Raw genomic sequence first — 18,689 nt, 5'->3', positions numbered from 1 at the left:
TGTCCATCACGATTGCCTAGAGGGCAGAGAACATTCTCTCTGGCAGTGGTAAGCTGAGGAAGGACTGTGTGTCTGCTGACCAGAAGAGTGACCTAGAGTTTCAGGACAGAAGTCAGCGAACTATGGTCATTCATCTAGTGTTCTCCGTGACCTGGGAGTATTCTTTGTAAATGAGAAGCTGTTTCAGGGCCACAGGAACCAGTAATCCTTATAATGATGGCAGAATTTCGTTCCTCCTGGAGCCAGAACATTTTGCAGGTGACTTTCCAAATCTTAACCAGGGTGCTTTTATGACATCACTGAGACGGAGTCTGGGTGAGGTAAAGATCCTTAAGTGGACATATTTATTTCCTTAAAATGATAACTTAGTTTTCCCTCTCCAACTTTGAGAAGGAACATCAAGAGGAAGGGGGACAAGGTGATACCAGCATTTTGACATATTACAAATCCTAGGGACTTGTTGCAGAGCGTCCTGGGTCCGATTCCGGTTCAGGAGACCTCACATCCCTTTTTCCATTCAGACAGGTCCTTGCCCTCGCAGTGTTTCTTCCAGCCTTGCCTGAGGAGGACAGGGAAGCAGGAAGAACAGAAAGAAGCATCACAGTCCAAATATTCTTAGGTCCAAAACCATAGGTAATTAACCAAAAACAACCAGCAGCACCCAGGATTTTGTTTTATTCATTTCTGAGATCCAAGGACTCTGTCCCTGTGGACAGAGTTAAGACTCTCTCTCTCCTTGATTTTCTCCTAGTCCTTATTAGCCTCCGCAACAGGTAAACAACTTGCAGAAGGATGGGTCATTTAGTTAAACACCTCCGCCTCTGAAAATTCAGGTTCCCCAGGTGGAGTGACCTGGTTGGCAATGTTCATAAGACACCCCGCCTCAGAAATTGACAGTGAGCCCCAGAAACCATGTCTCCGCACAATCCTAGGGCTGTTTCCAGCTAATGTAGGGTATGGCTGACGTGGTTATTCTTCTCTCGCTGCTTCCTGTTCTCTCTCCCCACAAAATGTTGCTCTAGCTCTCCAAAACTATATCCAAAAGTTGAACAAGCTCAAGCTTTTCCCCTCTGGTGTATTGCCTTCACCAGCAATTCACATTCGAAAATACCTATCGTTCCACTGTTCGGACCATCTTAATGTGAAAGACAATCACGCATCGCCATGACTCATAACATCTCTCCTCCCCGTAGAAACCCCTTTCACGGTGTTCATGGTACACCCACACGCTCATGGGGGAGGGTATAGACAAGGTCCCATGAAAATCATTGGACCATTCTGCAAAGGGGAGTTTGTCAGTGCCCGCTGCAGCCGTGATGAATGGACACACGGTCGGTTTTTTGCCCTGGCCGGTCCAAGTCTCCCAAGGAGACTCTTACCAATAGTTCATCCCTTCTGTCTCTTTAGCAATTTTCTTGGCACAGATAATCGCATCTGTGAGGTCGTCAGTGAGCAAGGCTGTAAAAGAGAGGAGTACAGTATTAGCTGAGACTGTTATTTGAGGGGAGCCCCCAGTCACTATTTTTTGGAACGGGAGGGTAGGAAGAACTCTGAGATGCATTCTTATTTTTGTTGAGCTTCTTCACAAACCAAAGAATTTTTTTTTTTTAATTTCTAGAGTAGAATATCTTGACTTTTTGAAGTTTTAGTCCTGAAGGGTTTTTGGAAATGTGTTTAGAGAAGACACGGTAGGTGGCGCCTGGGACTTTGAGCATCTGACTTTTGATTTCAGCTCAGGTCACGATCCCAGGGTCATGGGAATCATCCCCACATCGGGCATTGAGCTCCATGCTCAGATGCTTAAGACTCTCTCTCTCTCTCTCTCTCTGTCCCTCCCTTTCCCTTATGCACATGCTCTCTCTCTAAAATAATTTTTTTTTAATTTTTTTTAACGTTTATTTATTTTTGAGACAGAGAGAGACAGAGCATGACCAGGGGAGAGTCAGAGAGAGAGGGAGACACAGAATCCGAAGCAGGCTCCAGGCTCTGAGCTGTCAGCACAGAGCCCGACGCAGGGCTCGAACTCACGGACCGCGAAATCATGACCTGAGCCTAAGTCGGCCTCCTAACCGACTAAGCCACCCAGGCGCCCCTAAAATAATTTTTTAAAAAAAAGACACAGTAGGAGAATGTTTTCTGTGTCCTGAAGAAACACACAAGTAAGAGGCACAGTAAGTACAAGGTTTTCTCTACTTGGGTTACTTTGACACATGCGATCTCCTTATAGGTAAATATGAACCTTGTCCATTTAACTTTGCAGTTTGTGCATTAAAAGCAAGTTCTACCCAAGGTGTTTATCATAGGCAAATTTTTTTATGTCAAATACATTAGTCTTTATTTTTTCTATGGCTTTCAGACATAAGGAATCGTTTGATTGCAAATGAAATCATTGGTATCTGCATTCTCTCCTGCTTGTCCAGAAGTGGGCTCAAAATCCTCAATGCAAACATGACAGAAAAAGGCAAAAATTATAAAGTCTAGCATCACTTCTGTTGCATGGCGGGTTCTTCAGAAGCAAATGCAAAGATGGGTTTGGGATGCCAACACGTATCAGAGATCCACATCTGTGGAAGGAAGAGGGCAGAAGCCAGACTGGGCCGATGGAGATATTCAGTTGTGATGCAGGCTCACCGAAGTTGGCCAAGTTGTGCCCAAATAGCTAAGTCTTTTTTTTTTAAACGTTTATTTACTTATTTTGAGAGACAGCGAGTGTACATGTGCATGCATACACGGGGAAGGGCAGAGAGAGGAGAGAGAGGATCCCAAGAGTGCTCCTCGCTCTTAGGGTTCCTTACTGAACACAGGGGTCCATCCCATGAACCATGAGATCATGACCTGAGCCAACTGAGCCACCCAGGTGCCCCCAAATGGCTACGTCCTTAGGCCTCTGCATCACTCAGTCCCTGGGTGTGGACTGCTGCAGAGGGGCACAGTGTGAGATTAGACAGTCCTCTGCGGTTAAGACAGACCCTAAAGGAGGTACCGGGTAGACGTCTACAAATGCGCAGATGTCGCAGAAGCCAGACATCTTCCCTTCAAGGGGAATCTGGGCCGTCCATCTCCCTGCCCATCACAACCACTGATCCAAGACATAAAAGCCGGAGCCATTTGATGGCGTTTTTATTTATCAATTAAGCAAAGATCTTGAAAGAATGGGGTAATACTCCGTGTTGACGAGGGTGCGATGAAATAGGCACTCTTCCGTACTTCCTGGTGAGAATATAATGGGTTCAGCTTTTCAGGAAAGCAATGGAACAGCATGTGTCAAGAGCCTTAGAGTGGACTTATCCTTTCAGCTAGCAATTTCTCTTTCTGGGCCTATCTTAAGGAATTCATTACGACCCGAGACAAAGATTTATTTACAGAGTAGTCTATTGCAGCTTAGTGTGTAAGAGGAAATTGATTTTCAAGCGTAAGAGATCTAATTGCCTCATAATTAGGGATGTTCACATTAATAATAATACCTCCACAGAATGGAATAAGGTGCCATTTAAAATCACGGGTTGACGTGGTTTCATAATAGTGGGAAATGCTCCCAATATGAAGTTCTCAGGATTGTAAAAAGATCCACCTAGAGCTACACCATTCAATTTGGTAGACATTAGCTATATGGGGCTATTTAAATCTAAATGAATTTATACAATCAGAACTTCAGTTCGTCAAGTGCTCTCACTACATTTTAGATGCTTTATAACGTCTTTATTGTGACTAGTCGTTCTCATATTGGATAGCCCAGAAAACATTTCCGTCATCACAGAAAGTATGATTGGACAGCACCGGTTTAGAGAGAAAATAAAAAGATAGTCATAGCCACCAGGATTTGAAGGTTTAGCTCTAAATTGTGGCCTCACCAATGCTTTAAATCTTCCCTGCATGTTTCTAATTTTTTTACAGTAGAAATGCATTCTTTTTATTTTCAGAAAAATATAACAAAAAAGAATCATATTGCGGTCAAATGGATCGCTAAAACACAAAATTATTTTGTAAACTCAGTTGAAAATGGTGTTTTTCCTGAGTATGCCAACTTAGTTGCTAATTAAGTTGCTTTCTCAGATAAGCTAAGCCAGAAGATACGGGTAGTAATAGATTGCTTTTAAGCAAATTCATCCAAATGTGGTGGTTTTTAAATTTAAAACAAAATTCTGCTAAACAAGAGAAAATTAATGAAAAATATGAGCTATAAGTGATGACCAATTGGGACAATATATTCAAATTCATCCTTTGATACACAGTGAAAAATAAAGCTTTGTTAGCTTATATGCACCTTGTTTCTAGAGAGATGAATAGTTAGAATAGCAATTACTGTTACTAACACCTGCCTTTATAGAAAAAATACTCTGTGTCAGGCTCATGTTAAGTCCCTTCATGTATTATCTCTGTTAGGACTTGGAACAACCATGTGGATGAGTACCATTATTAGCCCATCAAACTGAGGTCTACACCCAGTAAATGAGTCTGCATTCAAACCTAGGGCTTAAATTCTGTTGTCTCCACTGCTTCCTTCCAACGTTTATTTATTTTTGGGACAGAGAGAGACAGAGCATGAACGGGGGAGGGGCAGAGAGAGAGGGAGACACAGAATCGGAAACAGGCTCCAGGCTCTGAGCCATCAGCCCAGAGCCCGACGTGGGGCTCGAACTCACGGACCGCGAGATCGTGACCTGGCTGAAGTCGGACGCTTAACCGACTGCGCCACCCAGGCGTCCCACCACTGCTTCCTTCCAACATGGCCACTTAAGCAAAGACTTCTGCTTATAAGACTATATGCTAATGAAGTTGATAATAAAAATATAAATACTTTATTAATTTTTCAAGTAATTATTTATTAGGAGATTGTCCAAACTTAAATTCTTGGTATCTGATACACATTCCAATTACATAGAAACACTTTATTTTGTGTGCGTAATTATTTTTTTAATGTTTATTTATTGAAAGAGAGAGAAAGAGAGCATGTGTGTATGTGTGTATGCATGCATGAGTTGGGGAAGAGCAGAGAGCGAGAGAGAGAGAGAGAGAGAGAGAATCCCAGGCAGGGTCCATGCTATCAGCACAGAGACCAACTCAGAACTCTATCCCATGAACCTAGAGATCATGACCTGAGCCGAAATCAAGAGTCGGATGCTTAAATGACTGAGCCACCCGGGTGCCCCTGTGTGTATAAATTCTTGATAAGTGCTGAGATATTGTGGGGTTTGTATTAGGAAGTGGTTGGAGACTGTTTCCTAAGAGAAGTGGGTTCAGTGGGGCCTCAAGGGGTGGGAAGGACATAAATTATACATAGTGGGCAAGAAGTAGAGAGTATTCTATTATTCCAGGACTGGAACACGCGGGAAGACAGGACTGGAACACAAAGTGGAAGGCTTGTGTTTGGGGTAAGGCAGTTTGCTTGGCTGGAGATGCTGTGTGGCCATTGAGAGCCATTGGTAGCTCCAGTCACTGGCTGGAGATTAGCTGCTGGAGAACCATGTGGTGGAGACCTTGTAAAGTTTGTCAGTCTCCCATTTTGCGATAGCTTTATGTTGCCTAAGTGAGATGTTTTCAAAGTGCTAGTTGGACGTGACTTTGAATTTGCTCAGGAAAATTTGTTGAGGAAGACGGGGGCTGGGAAACACGAACTTGATGTGCTGAGATGCGAAGACACAAGGAAACCACCACAGAGGGGCAGCAGAGGGGCAGAAATGAGTCAAGAGAGCAAGTGTTTACAAGGATCCATGCCAAGAATTGCTTCTGCTCAATTTACTTTAAATAGACAAGTCTGTCCAGTCAAAGGGTTCTGTTGAACAGCAAAGCATTATTCAGCTGAATAGTTTATTCTCCCACATCCAACAACAGAAAATGGCAACAATCTACAAAAAAGAATAACTTATTTTCAGGTAAGTTGGTTCTGCTATAAAGTCTGTCTGTCTCTCGCCAGCATCCTTCTGCCTTCCAACTAAAATATCGCTACCATGCCTACAATTTAAATCTCCTTCCCCTCTCTGAAGTGACAAAGGCCAACTCAGATACCAGGCTGATGAGAAATAGAGATTAATATAGGTAGACGAGACTAGATACGAGAGACAAAAATCACCCTTTTTTCCCCCCTTAAACATCTGTCATTTTAAAGAGGTCTGTGCTATTAGAGGAAAATAAAGATTGATATTTTATTATCATGTGTGTGCATACACATATATATGTTTATATTTATACATACGTATATATACAAATATTCTGTCTAAATAGTTTGGGGAAGGTAGGCAGGAATTCTGGAAACACAATTTGGTATGGGTGTGAGGAGATGGTATACCTTTGGAAGATGGGCAGGAGGTACATATGAACCATACATTTATGAAATGTAATGTTTCTTGTAAAGATACCCCAATGCTAACTTGTTTCCCAGTTCCCATGACAAATGTCCCTACTTCTGTAATACGTGGGACAGAATAACATCGTCCATAATTAAAGCTTCTCTGGCCTGAGGTTGAGGGAAGCCAGTTACTAAGGGGTGATTAGGATATAAAACCAACATCCTGTTTTCTATTTTAAAGCTGTCTCTGAAAATCCCATGCTCTTTACGATGAGAAAGCAGATAGGAGAGTTCCTTCACCTCTCACCATGAACAGTCCAACATTTTCATTTCCTAGAATTCAAGATTGCCTTGCAGATATATGTTTGCCCCAGACTTCCTTATTTCAAACTAAATTGAACAATATTAAATTAGTCAACTGCAAGTAAAGTGAAGCCAGGTCGTGACGGAGTCACAGATTTTCTCTCCCACTATAAACAGCTAGAAAACTAGACAAATACATGAAAACATTATTTTCAGACATTAGACGGCAAGCAATGCAGGATCGTGACCCTTGAAAGATAGAAACCAAATGAGGAGAGTCTTATGATTGCCGTGAGTTTCTGCCCAGAGGCACTGTTCAAGCAAGAAAGGTAAAACCCAGGCAGGAGATGGCAGTTTAAGTGGAGGAGACAGAGATAAGAGGCCAAGGCAAGTGGAATTTGTGGAGAAGAGAATCTGAGAGGCAGGGGCCACCCAGAAGGACAACACCAGAAATCTGCGTAGGGATTCCACTGAGTTTTTGACCGAAAGCTTAACTGGGTTCGCAAGGGGTAAAACTCCATGAAGCTAGTTAGAAAATGATTACCAGGGACCTGTACAATTACAGAGCTCACACAGGGCTGGGAGACATTTGTTTTCTGAGTAGTCAGAGGGAAGAGAGCTTGGTGAACCCCTGGTCATTCAAAAGACACTAGAAAAGCTATGCCTTCGTAGTTGGGTTAAATTAGCCCTACCATAAATACTACTAGTGAACTTCCCTACCACAATTTAAAAGCAAGTATTAACAGGGTCAAGCCGATCAGAATTAATGACTTGCCAAGATGAAATCCAATAGTCCTTAAAGGACCTTGACAACATAATTGAGACACTTAAAAATGTAATACATACTATGTTTAGTATCCAACAAAATGTTATTATATGTGCAAAGACGTATAAGAATGTGACCCATAACCATGGGAAAGAGCAGTTAAGACCCAGAAATGGCACAGTTTATTGAATTACCAGGCAAGGAATGTAAAATAATTTATAAATATGCTTATTGATATCAAGGACTTGAACAAAAACATGAATAAAATGAGGGAAATGAAATACATAAGCCGATCACCCAGCACTGAAAATACACAATATCGGAAATGAAAAATTCAATTAATGAATTTAATAGATTAGGCACTTCAGAAAAGAGACCAGAGAATGTGAAGATAGAGCAATGGAAACTATTGAAAATAAAACACAGGAAGGGGAAAAGACTGAAAAAAAAGGAAGAACGTCGGTGACCTATGGGACAATATCAAGTGATCTAACGCATGTGTCATTAGAATTTTCAAAGGAGAAAAGATGAAAATTATAAACCCAGGGATCCAAAATGTCAATGAATATCAAGTAAGATAAACATAAGAAAACAGACTTCGTGATCACATTGCTGAAAATTGGACATTATAAAGAAACCTTAAGTGCAGGTAGAGAAAAAAAAGAGACATTACACCCTGGGGATGCAAGTCAGAAGATCACCAGTTTCTCAAAAAAACAAAATGAGCCAGAAGACGAAAGGGTATCTTTAACACATTTAGAGAAAAACAGCCTCCAGCTTAGAATTTTATATGGAGAGCAAATAGCCCTCAAAGAAAAAAAACGAAATATAGACATTTTCAGGCAGATAAAAGCTGAGAAAATGCTTTTTAGTAGACCTCCACTCCAAAAAAAAAATACTGAAGGATATTCTTTAGGCTGGAGGAAAATGATATCGCTTAACTGCCTACCCAAGTGAATTCCACTAAAGGAGTGAGGAGAGTTGGAGATGGTAAGTGTGTGGCAAATATAAAGAGACCCTTTTCCTCAGTTAAAAAATTTCCTTAAAAGATAATTGCTTCAGGCAAAAACGCATGAGGTGTATATAACACGTTGAAGTAAGGTGCAGGGCAACACAGCATAAAGGATGGGATGGGGAAATAAGTGTATAGTTATAAGACGCGTGCATTATACACGAGTATAATGTTATTTGAAGGTAGAATGTGAGAAGATGATGCATGTTGTAAACCCTAGAGTAACCGCTGTAAATAGAACAGAAGTGCAGCAAACAAGCCAGTGGAGGAAAGAGAGTACTGAAAAATATCCAATAATCCAAAAGAAGGCAGAAAAAAACGCACCCCAACTAGATGGCACTAAGAGAAAACAAACAAAAAAACCCAAGACAGTGGATTTTAAAGTAACCGTGTAAGTAATCACCTTGTATATAAATGATCTAATGTCCAGCAAACTGGCCCACAGGCCTATGCTCTGTTTTTGTAAATAAAGTTTTATGGGAACACAGCCACGCTTACCCATTCGCATCTTGTCTATGACTGCTTTTGCGTTACACGGAGAGTCGAAAGTTCCAACCGAGACTGTACACAACACTAAAAAATTTACTATCTGGCCCTTTAAAAAAACAATTTGCTGGCACTATCGACAATAACCCAAGTATGGAAAGAGCCCAGATGTCCATCAACTGACGAATGGATAAAGAAGATGTGGAAAAGAAGGGAATATTACTCGGTGATCAAAAAGAATGAAATCCTGCCATTTGCGACAGTGTGGGTGGAACTAGGTGTGTTATGCCAAGTGAAATAAGTCAGTCAGAGAAAGACAAATATCATATGATTTCACTCATGGGTGGAATTCAAGAAACAAAACAGATGAACGTAGGGGAAAGGAAGTAAAAATAAGATATAAACAGGGGCGCCTGGGTGGCGCAGTCGGTTAAGCGTCCGACTTCAGCCAGGTCACGATCTTGCGGTCCGGGAGTTCGAGCCCCGCGTCAGGCTCTGGGCTGATGGCTCGGAGCCTGGAGCCTGTTTCTGATTCTGTGTCTCCCTCTCTCTCTGCCCCTCCCCCGTTCATGCTCTGTCTCTCTCTGTCCCAAAAATAAATAAACATTGAAAAAAAAAATTAAAAAAAAAAAAGATATAAACAAAGAGGGAGACAAACCATAAGAGACTCTTAAATACAGAGAACAAACTGAGAGTTGCTGGTGGGGTGTTGGGTGAGGGGATGGGCTAAATGGGCAATGGGCGTTAAGGAGGGCACTTGTTGGGATGAGCGCTGGGTGTTATATGTAAGTGATGAATCACTAAATTCTGTTCCTGAAATCATTATTATACTACATGTTAACTTGGATTTAAATGTTTAGAATGTTAAATGTTTAAAATGTTAAAAAAATAAACCACAATGAAGAAAGAAAGAAAGAAAGAAAGAAAGAAAGAAAGAAAGAAAGAAGAAAGAATAGAGTTTGCTGACCTCTGGTCTAAAAATTCTTTTTTGTTGTTGTTAGAATTTTTTAATATTTTATTCATTTTTCACAGAAAGAGAGAAGGGGGGGGAAGGGCAGAGAGAGAGGGAGACACAGAATCTGAAGCAGGCTCCAGGCTCTGAGCCGACAGCCCAGAACCCGATGTGGGGCTTGAACTCACAAACTGTGAGATCATGACATGAGCCGAAGTCGGACACTTAACCGAATGAAACACCCAGGCGCCCCCCTGGTCTAAAAATTCTTAACAAAAAGCAGAAACTGTTGGACCGGATATAAAAGCAACACCTAACTATGTGCGGTCTGTAAGAAATTCACAGTAAATATAAAGATGTAGATAAGTGAAAAGTAAAAAAATGGTGGGGAGCCTCGGTGGCTCAGTTGGTTGAATGTCTGACTTTCAGCTCAGGTCATGATCTCTCTGTTTGTGAGTTTGAGCCCCGCATCGGGCTCTGTGCTGATGGCTCAGAGCCTGGAGCCTGCTTCAGATTCTGTGTCTTCCTCTCTCTCTGCCCTCCCCCGCTTGTGCTCTGTCTCTCTCTCTCTCTTTCTCAAAATTAAATAAACATTAAAAAAATTTTTTAAGTAACAGAATGGAAAGAAATATTGTGCAAGAAAACTGAATCACTATAGTACTATCAGGTAAAGTAGATTTGGGGATAAGAAATATTATCAGAGTTAAGGAGGGGCATTGGCACTAATGATAAAAGGGTCAACTAATTAGGAAGATTTAACAGTCCTCAATATGTATGTATCTAATAACAGAGCTTCAAAAATGGGCAAATCTGGAAGAAGAAATACGTAAATTGTAATTTTATAGTTGGAGATTTCAATACATCTTTCTCATTACTTGATAGAATAAGTAAGAAAATAAGTATATAATATACTTATAGATAATTATAAAATATACGTATAGTATAGATGCTTATTTTATATATATATATATGTGTGTATATATATATATATATATAGTATAGAATATCCACCTAGCAACTGTAGAATACACATAATTTTTTCAAATGCACATTTGCCCTAATTATATGCTGTATGGTGACCATAGATCTATATCACAAATAAGGTTCAAATCATTTCGAAGGTTTGAAACCATATAGACTACTGCAATAGAATCATTTTAGAAATCAAGTGTAAAAATTCATGCTGGGATCATCCCTTATAATCATCTTGGGCCTTCCCTTTGGCTCTCTCCTTTATTGAAATGTCTTGTTTTGTGGATCCATGTCTTCCTATTTCTTGGTTTACCTTGTCCTTTTGGTGGAACACCTATTTCTGTGCACTAAGAGACTGATCTACATGGATGACGTCAGTAGGCACCCCCCCTCTGCCCGCCCCCTCCTCTGACTTCAGAGTTGAACGGTGAACACCAGCAGGAGATTGCAAGGGAAAAGGACAGTGAAGTTGGGATGTATACGTTTCCTCAGGTTTTTTTTCTGTCCAGTCACCAAGAACAAACTGTGTCCATCGATGGAAGGTCACAGCTCCTACAAGGTAGCCTTCGCCATACGGACCCTGTACCTGGGTGTGGGTCACCGCTCTCTCTCCATTTCCCCTTGGGCCAGGAGTCAGTAATGGTTTGCTGTTTCGAATCCCTTACTTCAATACTCCTGGGGTTTCCCAGCTCCCTTTTAAAAATTCCTGAATTACTTAGTTTGAATCGGTTATGTTTTACCAAGTTGGGATCCTTTCTGTAGGAAAGACAACTTGTTTGTCTCAAAATCTATTCATGCTATACTCATAATATATTGAGGATTCGGCTAGTGTGGAAATTTAGATCGGAAATAGCTTTTCTTTAAGATTTTAAAGACAGGACCCTATTTTCGTCTAGCTTCCCAGCGTTGATATTGAGAAGTCTGATGCCACTCTGATGCTTGATCTTCTGTAGGGAACATGTTTCTCTCTCTCTTTGAAGACGTAGTGTATTCTAATACTCTCCGGTTTTCTGAAATTTCATGAGGCTGTGCCTTAATGTGAATCTATGTTCATTGACTGTACTCGTCCCGTGATGAACCTTATAAATTGGAGATGCGTGCCTTTCTGTCCTGGAAATAGTTTTGAAAGATGTCACTCCATCTACTGTTTCCCTTCTTATCCTGCTGAAACTTGTATTACTCAGATCCATTTATTCTTCTTATCCTTACTTCCCCTATTTTCCATCTGTCTCTTTCTTCTTTCTCTTCTTTCTCTTCTTTCTCTCTCTGCTTTTAGAGAGAGGTCCTTAATCTTATCTTCCAACTTATCTATGGAGGTTTTCATGTCTGTGATCATATTTTAAATTTCCAGGGGCTCTTGTTCTCTAAATGTTTCTTCTGTTTTTTTTTTTAATTTTTTTTTTTACAACGTTTATTTATTTTTGGGACAGAGAGAGACAGAGCATGAACGGGGGAGGGGCAGAGAGAGAGAGGGAGACACAGAATCGGAAACAGGCTCCAGGCTCCGAGCCATCAGCCCAGAGCCTGACGCGGGGCTCGAACTCCCGGACCGCGAGATCGTGACCTGGCTGAAGTCGGACGCTTAACCGACTGCGCCACCCAGGCGCCCCTCTTCTGTTTTCATAAAAGAAAGCATCCTTTTCTTGTTTCATTGATATGACTGACATGTTTATCTATATGAAGATATTAATGATAGTTTCCTTTTTCATTTGAAATTTTCACGTCTCTGTATCATCTCTGCTTTCAACAAGTTACCTTTATCTGATTTTGGTTTTTTTCCGTTTCGTTTTTGTTTTGTTTTACTTTGTCTCATTCTTTCACGTCAATGACGCTTCAATGATGTCTGGTGATCTTCGGTTATCTGCACTTATTTAAGAAAGAGAGACTAAAAAGCGGATTAGGAATTCTGTACACAGACGCTGAGATTTTCAACTAGGTATCTCACTATAGGGAATTCTGGCTAGTTTTGTTCATGGAGAGGTCCCACTCAGAATCTTCAGTTATTTCCTTTTCATCTGTCTGAATCCCCCAGAACAGAATCTTCTCTTCTGGCTTCCATCATTCTGAGATCCAACTGGAGGAAAGTGACTGGGACTGTGGAAAGTTCAATTCAATCTCCCATGTCTTCAGTATGGAGCTCTCCCATTCACAGGGTGTTGAGCTCCCTCAGCTGAGGGACTTTTTACTTGCTCTCTCCAGAAGGGAAAGCTCCAGTATTCTGCCAGGATTGGGGAGGAGCAGTCAGTAGCTAAACAGAGTCAGGAAGGGAATCTGATGGTCTAGCTGCTCCTTAATTGGACTTCCAATCGAGCCTCCTATTTTCTACCTGCCTTCGCTCGAGTTTCCGGAATTAGCTGATCCTGCTGATTTCTGAGCCCTTTTAGGATTCTGTGGTTGCTTCTTGGCTTTTCCCACTGTCAGTTTAGGACTCAAATTTCTCTAATTACTAAATTAGTCCTCCTGCTTTTCAACTTCTAAAAATGTGCATGTCCGTGGGTTCTACTCCCGAAACCAATACTGCATGGTATGCTAACGAACTTGAATTTAAAGAAATAAATTGTTAAAAACGTACATGTCTAGTTGCTGGGTTTAACTGGAAGACTCCATTGGCAAGCTCTTGGGGATGCTAATGAAATTGACCGTGGGTGGGGAGGGGTTTAAAATTCACACCCTTAGGAAGGTGAAGATACTGAATGTTTTAGTCCAGAAGGTAAGGAATTAAAGACAGGAAATATCGACTAGTCATTTTCAAGCATTTAAATCAGTTTCTATGTATAAGGATGAACAAATTCATTTGAATAAATCCAGAAGAAAAACTAGAATTAATGGAAGAAAGCTTTAAGGAGGTAGATTTGGGCTCATCAAAAGAATGTTCTAAATTAAGAGTTGATCGACAATTGTGTGCTCTGCCTCAGGAGTTAGTGAGCATTCTGTTTTAATGTAGGTGCAGGGACAATTTACTAGAAAATTAACACATTGTTCAATCTTTCATACATTCAGACATATGTACTGATTACATAGTAGTGTCAAAAGGAAATTAAAAGTTTATTTTTTGCTTCTAAGGAATTCGCCACAGAATATCTTATAACTCCGTGTCTTCACCCTTGCTTCTCATTCCTTCCATTCATTTATTTAACGAATATCTCTTGAACCCCAAAACTCTGGCCAGGTACCACTCTGGGCAATGAGGATACCTCAGTGAACAAAACAGATGAACCCCTGCCCTCGCGTTGTAGAGTGGAGATGATTGGTTGAGTATCTCTTGCATGTTATTCTCCATGACTCCCAGCCATGACCATCATTCAGAACTTTCTCTCCCCTCCACACTTGCAGTGGCACTTAAACGGTCTCTTCTTCAACCTGTCTCACACCCTGTTTGCAGATTAATCCTTCTGGAGCAGTGCTCAGGCAACTGGCCTCTGTTGATTTCCGATTGCAGGCAGAGATCAGTACACATGTCTCAGCCTCGCCTCCAAGGCCCTTCACAGCCAGGTGGTAATCAACCTTTCCAACCCCATGTCCTGTTATTTGTCTTTATGTTCCCTTTGTTCTAGATAATACAAACGTCTCACTGCTCTCTGTGCGTGCACCGAACCTCCCCACGTGCACTTTTTAGCTTTCATTGTTCCCTTAACCCGAAATGATTCATCTCTGAATGTCCAAATCTTACTTACCTTACTTATCTTCCAAGTCTTAGATCAAATATCATTGTGTCTACAAAACTTTCCATGACTTTATCCATAACGTCTTTGTCCTCTGCAGTCCACCATACTCAGCCAACACCTGGTTATAGTCATTTAACGTCATAAAGTATATGATATGTCCTAAAGTCTGATGCTTTCTGCCAGCCTCAATTCGGTGCACATGTATATTTTTTAAACGATTGAAGTAGCACCCTCGGAGTGAATTCTAGCTTAATTTCCACTGTTTAAGAAATTTAAAGTGTATTTAGTGGTCTCATTCTGTACAAATAAGCATAAATGCATACTTCGAGCAAATTGCTTATGGAAAGCAGTTGGCAAACAACTCTCTCCTTCCTGTTGAAGATATTTCATGTCCATATGCATGAAAGGATAATAAGGTCATCTGTCCACCCCTCTGTTGTTATGGTGGCTTCATGAAAACCATCCTAGAAGGAATAAGTCCTCGTTGGGCAAGCAGGCCACAGAACTCTGAGTGTCACCCAGGGGGGCCGTTCCATAATTTGTTGGCATGGTATAGACCTACTTGCACATCTGAACTCAAAATCTCTGCTAAAACAGAAAATGGGTGGATGTTCCATGATCAGCTTTCCTGCCTTTATCCCCCAGGACGTTATTTTTGGAAAAGCAAAACCGTACCTGAGCAGGCGACGTGACAGTGGTTCTTCTCCTGTAGCTTAGCATGTCTGCACCACGTGAAGCTGTTTATCTGGAAAATGCCATAGTCAGTGCTTCCATCCTCCAGCTGGGTCTGCGCTGTCGTATTGTAGTGGCTCTCATAGTATGCCATGCAGATCCCTAGAGGAGGGAAAAGCCAGAAATGCCAGTAAATGTATGTTTTCCCCTCCAACCCTGCTCTTAGAGGAGAGTTCTTTATACATGTTATAATAATGCTGTGGTCCCAACCTAGCTTGGGGAAGGACAGGGCAGGTAGTATACCCACGGAGCACACCCTAAGCCACATACCTTGTCGGTGGCTACACCTGGACGAGATGGGAACTCAGGTCCTCCCCCTACTGCGCCAGCAAGGGTGGCGTTGTTTTCTCCTTCCCTGACTGATGGACTCCAAGGGTGAGGACAGGAGGGGGCAGGGAGGAGGACAAGAGCCCCAGAGAGCAGCGGTTGAGAAGAACATGTGGACAGCCAGCAGGTGTCCCTGGTGGGGCAGACCGTGGAAGAGCTGGGGACAAGCCAAGGCTGGAGGTGTGGGGAGACTTTGATATCTCGGGCAGTGGGGGGGGGGGGGTATCAAAAGTAGAAAAAGAACAGGAAGGAAGAAATCTCACAGTTTCCAAGGCTAAAGCCCTGGTAATTGTCCAGGCCAGCCCTTGAAAATATTTTTGCCAGTTTACAGCGAGTGTAGACTTTGGACTCAGTGATGGTGACCAGGCAGCCAATCAGGGCCAAGATGCTGGCAGCCTTCATCTCCAGGTCTGTTGTAGGCAGAACCTGTCAAAGACAGGAGACCACGTCAAAAAATCTTGCTCTGTCCTGAGTCCTGAGATAAGTCTGTTGCCATTGAGATCTTCAAATCTGCCGCAGTTGTGGATGGTTCTGACTAGAATTTTCCTGGTACTTTTATTTTTATTTTACTTTATTTTATTTTCATTATTAAATTAAAAAAAATTTTTGAGTATAATTGACATACAGTGTTACGTTAGTTTCGGCTGTACAACATGGTAATTTGACAAGTTTATACATTACATTATGCTCATCACAAGTGTCACCATACAACGCTCTGGCAATATCATTGACTATATTCCCTATGCTGTGTCTTTTATTCCTGTGACTTATTCATCCCATAAGTGGAAGCCTGTGTCTCCCATCCCTTTCACCCGTTTTGCCCAGCACCCCCCCACACCCCCCAATTTCTGTTTCTTTCGATCTTTCAGAGCAGCATGGGGAAAAAACAAAGTATAGGAGTAAACAGTACAAGGAAGGAATGAGTACAGGCTCTTTCCTTAATAATTTTCTTCATGGTCACTTTCAAGTAAATGCTATGTTTCTGGGATCAGACCAGCAAAGAAATGAGCCCTTCTTTGTTGAGGCTCAGTTAGAAACCACAGAGGGCATTCCATTTCCAGGAGTCCCATTTTAACTCTATCAATAGACCAAAATAGAATACAAAGAGTTAAGCATTCCTTATATATGTGGAAACATACACCCCAGTTTCAACCAGAGGTGGCAGATACATGCGTCTGCAAGGACAACTTTTAAGATTTATTAATCGGGGCTTTATTGAAATAAGACTTATGGGTGCTTGGGTGGGTCGATTAGTTAAGCACCCAACTCTTGATTTCAACTCAGGTCATGATCTCATAGTCATGAGAATGAGCCCTACACTGGGGGGAACCTGCTTGAGATTCTCAACATGGAGCCTGTTTGAGATTCTCCCCTCCTCTCCCTCTACCCCTCCCCCACTTGCATGCATGCTCTCTCTCTCTCTCTCAAAAAATAAAAATAAAATAAATGAAATGAAATAAGAAGATTTAGCATCTTATCTTTCTTCCGTTCTCTTAATACATTTCCAAATGTGGGAGCCTTGTTTCAAAAATATCAGTGTTATATTGCAAAGCCAATGTTTTTCTGAGCCCCTCCATCACTGCTGCATAGGTTCCCTTAAAAGTCTTGGTATTGACTGTTGAGCAAGAGGGGACAGATGACCATGGATCACAAGAGGAGGGAAGTGTTGGTGGTGGGAGTAGAGAAGCCATAAAGAGACCCCCACTGAATTATTTAAAGTGGGAGTAGGATCAAGAGTTCCATGCCTTGTTGTCTACTGGTTTTCTAGAAACACTTCCTCTCTCAAAGCAATGTCTTCCCCAAATACAGCAGTCTTGCTGGGATGGGGGTGGAGTGAAATTTATGATACTGAACTTGATATTCATACATATTTTCATCCAGCATAATTTTCTGCCATTGCCTAGAGATTTCTAAAGCTATTAGTTTCCTCTCCTAGAGTTACATTCTCCAATTGAAAGGTGATGCTAAAAACAGGGCTGAGTATTCAGAAAGACCAGAGGAAGAGTCACTATGGGGGCTTTAAAGTAACTAAGCAATAAGGTCATCTGGTGTATACAGAATACATACTGGTGAATAGCAAGGCTCAGCAACCCAGGCCTGCTTTTGTAAATAAAGTTTTATCGGAACATAGCTATGCCCATTCGGTAATAGAATGTGTATGGCTGCTTTTCGCAGGGTTGAGTGGTTGTGTTAGAGACCGTATAGGTCACAAAGTCTAAGATACTCATCTGATCCCTTCCAGAAATGGTTCCTTATGTACAACAGTGAGCTCTGCGCTAGGCGCTGAGAGGGAGATACCTGAGGTTTATGATGCAGAGCTTACATATTAAGTTGGTTTCTATCGCCTGCATGAAAGGGTCCCCTTAGAATCTTAGTGGTCACCAACAAAACAAAATGAGACAAGACCTCACAGAAGTGGTAGCCCCAAGCACACTGTTCTCTGCCCTTCAAGCCAGAGGTGGCTTTTACTGGTTCTTTGGGATAGGTGGTTTCACTGGAATAATTTAGGTCTCATCAAAAAGGCAGATTCCTGGTGCCCGCCCCAGCGATCGTGCTCAGGTGATTCTGTGAAAGGAACATTATTCTACTTACTCAGTCGGTGACTGGCAGCTTACACGAGCTTCCTGCACCCTGTGAAGCCATTTCTGATTCTTACAAGGCAAAAGTGATCTGTCTTCAACCAAGAATCTTTCTTTAGAGCCTTAGCAAGAGAAGAGTTCCTAACTCTTGTTCCCAACTGCCTAGAGATTCTAGAATCCTACCTCTTGGGACTTGGGTGATCACTGCGTTCTGGGCCTTCCTTACTCTTCTTTTCTCTTCTTCCTCCACAACAGCCCTCCTCACTGCTCAACTCAGCCAGGGCTTCCCTTTCAAGCACAAGCTCCTCTCTTAGGCAACAGTCTCCAAACGTTATCACAAATCCCATCAATAAAGAAATTTGAGCCCGTACCCCCAGTAGGTATATATCAAATTGTAAACCACACTCAGCTCTTCTGTACTAATGTTCCATAAATTAGAAACATATACAGAACTAAAATTTGAAAAAGGATGAGATAGAGGTGAAATTAGCCTTTAAAAGTTGTATTAAAAGCCCAAAATATCTTGCTATAATTTGTTATTGTTAATAAAATATTTTTAGCGAGATCAGCAACACCCGACTGAAAAATGGACAAGTGATCTGAACAGAC

At 41.6% G+C, this 18,689-nt stretch overlaps 1 protein-coding gene across 1 annotated transcript; it reads right to left on the bottom strand.

Moving 5' to 3' along the window:
* Positions 1-316: 316 nt before the first annotated feature.
* On the bottom strand, positions 317-18,250 carry LOC101090367 (lysozyme-like protein 1). The gene is made up of 5 exons (XM_003988199.5): positions 18,094-18,250; positions 15,765-15,927; positions 15,118-15,276; positions 1,380-1,458; positions 317-559 (listed from the first exon to the last, which is right to left on the bottom strand). Exons 2-5 carry the CDS (start codon positions 15,901-15,903, stop codon positions 490-492), a joined length of 447 nt encoding a protein of 148 aa, XP_003988248.2. The 5' UTR covers positions 15,904-15,927; positions 18,094-18,250; the 3' UTR covers positions 317-489.
* Positions 18,251-18,689: the final 439 nt, after the last annotated feature.

The sequence above is a fragment of the Felis catus genome, chromosome B4 (assembly GCF_018350175.1).
Source record: "Felis catus isolate Fca126 chromosome B4, F.catus_Fca126_mat1.0, whole genome shotgun sequence".
Taxonomy (NCBI): domain Eukaryota; kingdom Metazoa; phylum Chordata; class Mammalia; order Carnivora; family Felidae; genus Felis; species Felis catus.
Note: the sequence above shows the minus strand (reverse complement) of the source record. Positions and strands in the feature narration are given on the sequence as shown.